This window comes from Oncorhynchus gorbuscha, unplaced genomic scaffold, assembly GCF_021184085.1.
Source record: "Oncorhynchus gorbuscha isolate QuinsamMale2020 ecotype Even-year unplaced genomic scaffold, OgorEven_v1.0 Un_scaffold_957, whole genome shotgun sequence".
Lineage (NCBI taxonomy): Eukaryota > Metazoa > Chordata > Actinopteri > Salmoniformes > Salmonidae > Oncorhynchus > Oncorhynchus gorbuscha.
In genome coordinates, this window is record NW_025745894.1 from 161,100 (window position 1) to 165,601 (window position 4,502).

General features: G+C 38.4%; 1 protein-coding gene across 1 annotated transcript; it reads right to left on the bottom strand.

Annotated features, from left to right (window-relative positions):
- Window positions 1-227: 227 nt before the first annotated feature.
- Window positions 228-4,286, bottom strand: LOC124020860 (zinc finger and SCAN domain-containing protein 31-like; the record flags this gene model as incomplete). Its single annotated transcript, XM_046336156.1, has 2 exons — window positions 3,849-4,286; window positions 228-505 (listed from the first exon to the last, which is right to left on the bottom strand). Coding segments are annotated over exons 1-2 (501 nt in total), but the record flags the coding sequence as incomplete, so codon positions are not given.
- Between the last annotated feature and the right edge of the window lie 216 nt (window positions 4,287-4,502).

Here is a 4,502-nt window from a genome sequence, read left to right on the forward strand (position 1 = left end):
AAAATTGACCAAAACTCTTCCCACATTGATCACAGCTAGAGGGTTTCTCTCCTGAGTGTGTTCTCTGGTGTCGTGTCAGCTGGTCAGATTGAACAAAACTCTTCCCACATTGATCACAACTATAGGGTTTCTCTCCTGTGTGTGTTCTCAGGTGTTGAGTCAGAGAGCCAGATGTTGTAAAACTCTTCCCACATTGATCACAGCTATAGGGTTTCTCTCCTGTGTGTGTTCTCTGGTGCACTGTCAGCTCTCCAGATCGACAAAAAACTCTTCCCACATTGATCACAGCTATAAGATTTCTCTCCTGTGTGTATTCTCTGATGAATTGTAATGCCTGATGAGGTGAATCTCTTCCCACAGTCAGAGCAGCAGTGAGTTCTCTTCACTGTGGGTCTCTGCAGGCGTTTATTGAGGTGTTCTGATCTGGAGAGACCCTTCTCTCCCTCTTCAGCATCATGAGGTTGTTGAGGCTCCCCAGAGGATCCACGGTAGTCCCGTATCTCTCCTGTGTGAACAACAAAGTCAGACAGATGATTAAAGGCCCACAACAGCAGAAGTCCACTGTAAAAGGTGATGCCAACAGCGTAGCTATGATGTTGTACAGCAATTGACGTCTGTAATGAATGTTAACATTATTTGACAATTGTCTTAAAATTTGCAAGAAAAGTCATATTTTTTCTTGTTTTCACATTAGTAGTAACATCGATGATTGTAGGCTAGAACTAGGATATTCATGTTGTTGAAACTCTAAACAGTGTGCCAGACTACTTTTGTTCTCCAAGGCCCCCTTCTGTGTTTGCTAAAATTGTGGCACAGGTCAGTATGGGGTATTGTGTTTATAGAATAAGGTCAGTATGGGGTATTGTGTTTATAGAATAAGGTCAGTGTGGGGTATTGTGTTTATAGAATAAGGTCAGTGTGGGGTATTGTGTTTATAGAATAAGGTCAGTATGGGGTATTGTGTTTATAGAATAAGGTCAGTATGGGGTATTGTGTTTATAGAATAAGGTCAGTATGGGGTATTGTGTTTATAGAATAAGGTCAGTATGGGGTATTGTGTTTATAGAATAAGGTCAGTGTGGGGTATTGTGTTTATAGAATAAGGTCAGTGTGGGGTATTGTGTTTATAGAATAAGGTCAGTGTGGGGTATTGTGTTTATAGAATAAGGTCAGTGTGGGGTATTGTGTTTATAGAATAAGGTCAGTGTGGGGTATTGTGTTTATAGAATAAGGTCAGTATGGGGTATTGTGTTTATAGAATAAGGTCAGTATGGGGTATTGTGTTTATAGAATAAGGTCAGTATGGGGTATTGTGTTTATAGAATAAGGTCAGTGTGGGGTATTGTGTTTATAGAATAAGGTCAGAAACAGAGGGGTATTGTGTTTATAGAATAAGGTCAGTGTGGGGTATTGTGTTTATAGAATAAGGTCAGTGTGGGGTATTGTGTTTATAGAATAAGGTCAGTGTGGGGTATTGTGTTTATAGAATAAGGTCAGTATGGGGTATTGTGTTTATAGAATAAGGTCAGTATGGGGTATTGTGTTTATAGAAAGGTCAGTATGGGGTATTGTGTTTATATAAGGTCAGTATGGGTATTGTGTTTATAGAATAAGGTCAGTATGGGGTATTGTGTTTATAGAATAAGGTCAGTGTGGGGTATTGTGTTTATAGAATAAGGTCAGTATGGGGTATTGTGTTTATAGAATAAGGTCAGTGTGGGGTATTGTGTTTATAGAATAAGGTCAGTATGGGGTATTGTCTTTATAGAATAAGGTCAGTGTGGGGTATTGTGTTTATAGAATAAGGTCAGTGTGGGGTATTGTGTTTATAGAATAAGGTCAGTGTGGGGTATTGTGTTTATAGAATAAGGTCAGTATGGGGTATTGTGTTTATAGAATAAGGTCAGTATGGGGTATTGTGTTTATAGAATAAGGTCAGTGTGGGGTATTGTGTTTATAGAATAAGGTCAGTATGGGGTATTGTCTTTATAGAATAAGGTCAGTGTGGGGTATTGTGTTTATAGAATAAGGTCAGTGTGGGGTATTGTGTTTATAGAATAAGGTCAGTGTGGGGTGTTCTTTGTGTTTATAGAATAAGGTCAGTATGGGGTATTGTGTTTATAGAATAAGGTCAGTATGGGGTATTAGTGTTTATAGAAAAGGTCAGTGTGGGGTATTGTGTTTATAGAAACCATGTTCTTTAAGGGGTATTGTCTTTATATTAAAAGTTCAGTTGGGGTATTGTGTTTATATTAAAAGGTCAGTTTAAGGTCTGTATGTGTTTATAGAATAAGGTCAGTGTAAGGGGTATTGTGTTTATAGAATAAGGTCAGTATGGGGTATTGTGTTTATAGAATAAGGTTAAACCATGTTAATGCTCCAACAGCAGAAATGGCCTCAAGCAAAACATAAAAATCCCAGGATGGGTCTGTATAGCTGTTTGGGTAAACCGGGAGGTGACCCTTCATAAAACATACAGATCAGGGGTTAAACCACTGTTCGTTGTTGCAGCCTAAATGGCCAAATACACCTTTAGAGTTGAAAAGGCTTCCCTTCCTCAGAAAGCAGCTCTGAAACAGAGCAACAAAGGGACTGATTTGTTTCTGATGTTTAAATATATATATTAAACCAGTTTAAGGTCAAGTATATATATTAAACCATGTTCTTTAAGGTCTGTATAGTATATATATATTAAACCATGTTCATTAAGTGTCTGTATAGTATATATATTTAAACCATGTTCATCATCTGTTAAATACACAGACCCCTTATTGTGCTGTAGTGAGTGTGTGGCTCTAGCACTCTGAATAGAGTTCATTATCAAGGAGGACGGTCACGTGTGTTGAGAAGTAGAGGATCACTAGTTTGAGTAAAGTATGGGAACAGAGGAGGAAACTAAACTGTTAGCAGCACACTGGCGTCAGTTACACATGAAATCAATAAAGTTAATAATTTCCAAATGAAACCATGTTTTTTAAGGTCTGGGACAGACAATAGTATATATATTTTAAACCATGTTCTTTAAAGGTCTGTATAGTTTTATATGGTCTATATATTAAACCATTCAGTTCAGTTCTGTAAATTTTTAAAAAATTAAAAAACAGAACTCTGAGTTGTCCCAAAACTGGGCAGATCAATTCCAAGCACTTTGATGTGACAAATCTGCATCTTTTCCTCTGACAAAATCATTGTTTTCCTGCAGTCCAAAGCAGGCATGTCTTTTTATCCGGGAGAAAAATCCGGGAGGTGGAAGGGCGTTGTCCTGGTAACCATAAAGAGGGGACACAGACACATATCATTATGGATGCTGATGTCACTGTTGACATAAAGTGCTTTACAGAAACCCAGACCCAGATAGAGCAAACTGTATGCTAGACCAGACCAAGCTGTACCATCTGGTGTTCTGATCTGGAGAGACTCTTCTCTGCCTCGTCAGCATCAGGATGTTGTTGAGGCTCCCCAGAGGATCCATAATAGTCATGTCTCTCTCCTGTGTGAACAAGAACATCAAACAGATAGTGAACTTATGACCTTCTATTAAAACCATAGGGTCTTAGACGAGGCATTAGTCTCTCTAAACAGGCCCTAAAATGCAAATGTTAAAGGGTAGTTCCACGAAATGGGTGCCTTTTGACGAGATGCACTTTAATGTAGAACACGTGGAGAATTTAAAAAATCTAATTTAAAAGACCCCAAAATGTATGTACCAAAGGCAGATTGACCCTTTAATAATTTATAAAGTACTGAATAACATATTCAAGTGTAGAACTTCAGTAGAATGCCACTTTAAAACCACACATTAGTTCAACAACTGCATAGTTTGTGTCCCTGTTTAAGACAGTACTCACTGGTGTTAATCTGATATTCTGTCTCCTCCTCTTTCACTCTCAAAACGTCTTCCTTCTTCACCTCTACTGCGACAGCATCCTCTTCCTCTCTAAAATGTTCTTCCTCTGTTTCCTCAATAACATAATCTTCTTCTTTCACGACAATGTTTAGCCCCAGAGCTTCTTTCTCCGGACAGCAGACCTCCTCTTCTTTAGCAGGGGAGTAGTAGTTTAGTGAGCTCATGGTCAGGGATGTTAGGTAGCATTAGCGGCTAGGCTCAGTATCAGTGTTTAACAACTTAGCAAATTGAACAAGCAAATTAGGTTAAAGTTAACCAGTTGATACGTCAAATGAACTGCGTTTACAACACTGAGATTAGCTAATGTACATTAACATGGTCTAAAGCGTCAATCTTCTAGTTTTATGTTGTCTAGCAAGCTACCGAGGTGGTTGAAATAGTATCCGTGTTGTTGTTCCTGAAGAAGCGTCCGTCCTGTCCATTATACGTCACGCAAGAATCATCACCTGAAAGACGCTCATCGCCATCTGCTGGCTGGAGTGGGTAACGCAATTTGGAAACAATAGTTACTACACTTTTTGTGTTGGAAAGAACGTCATAATAATTTAACAATAAACAGATATATTTTCTCTTACGTCTTAAAATAATACGTTCC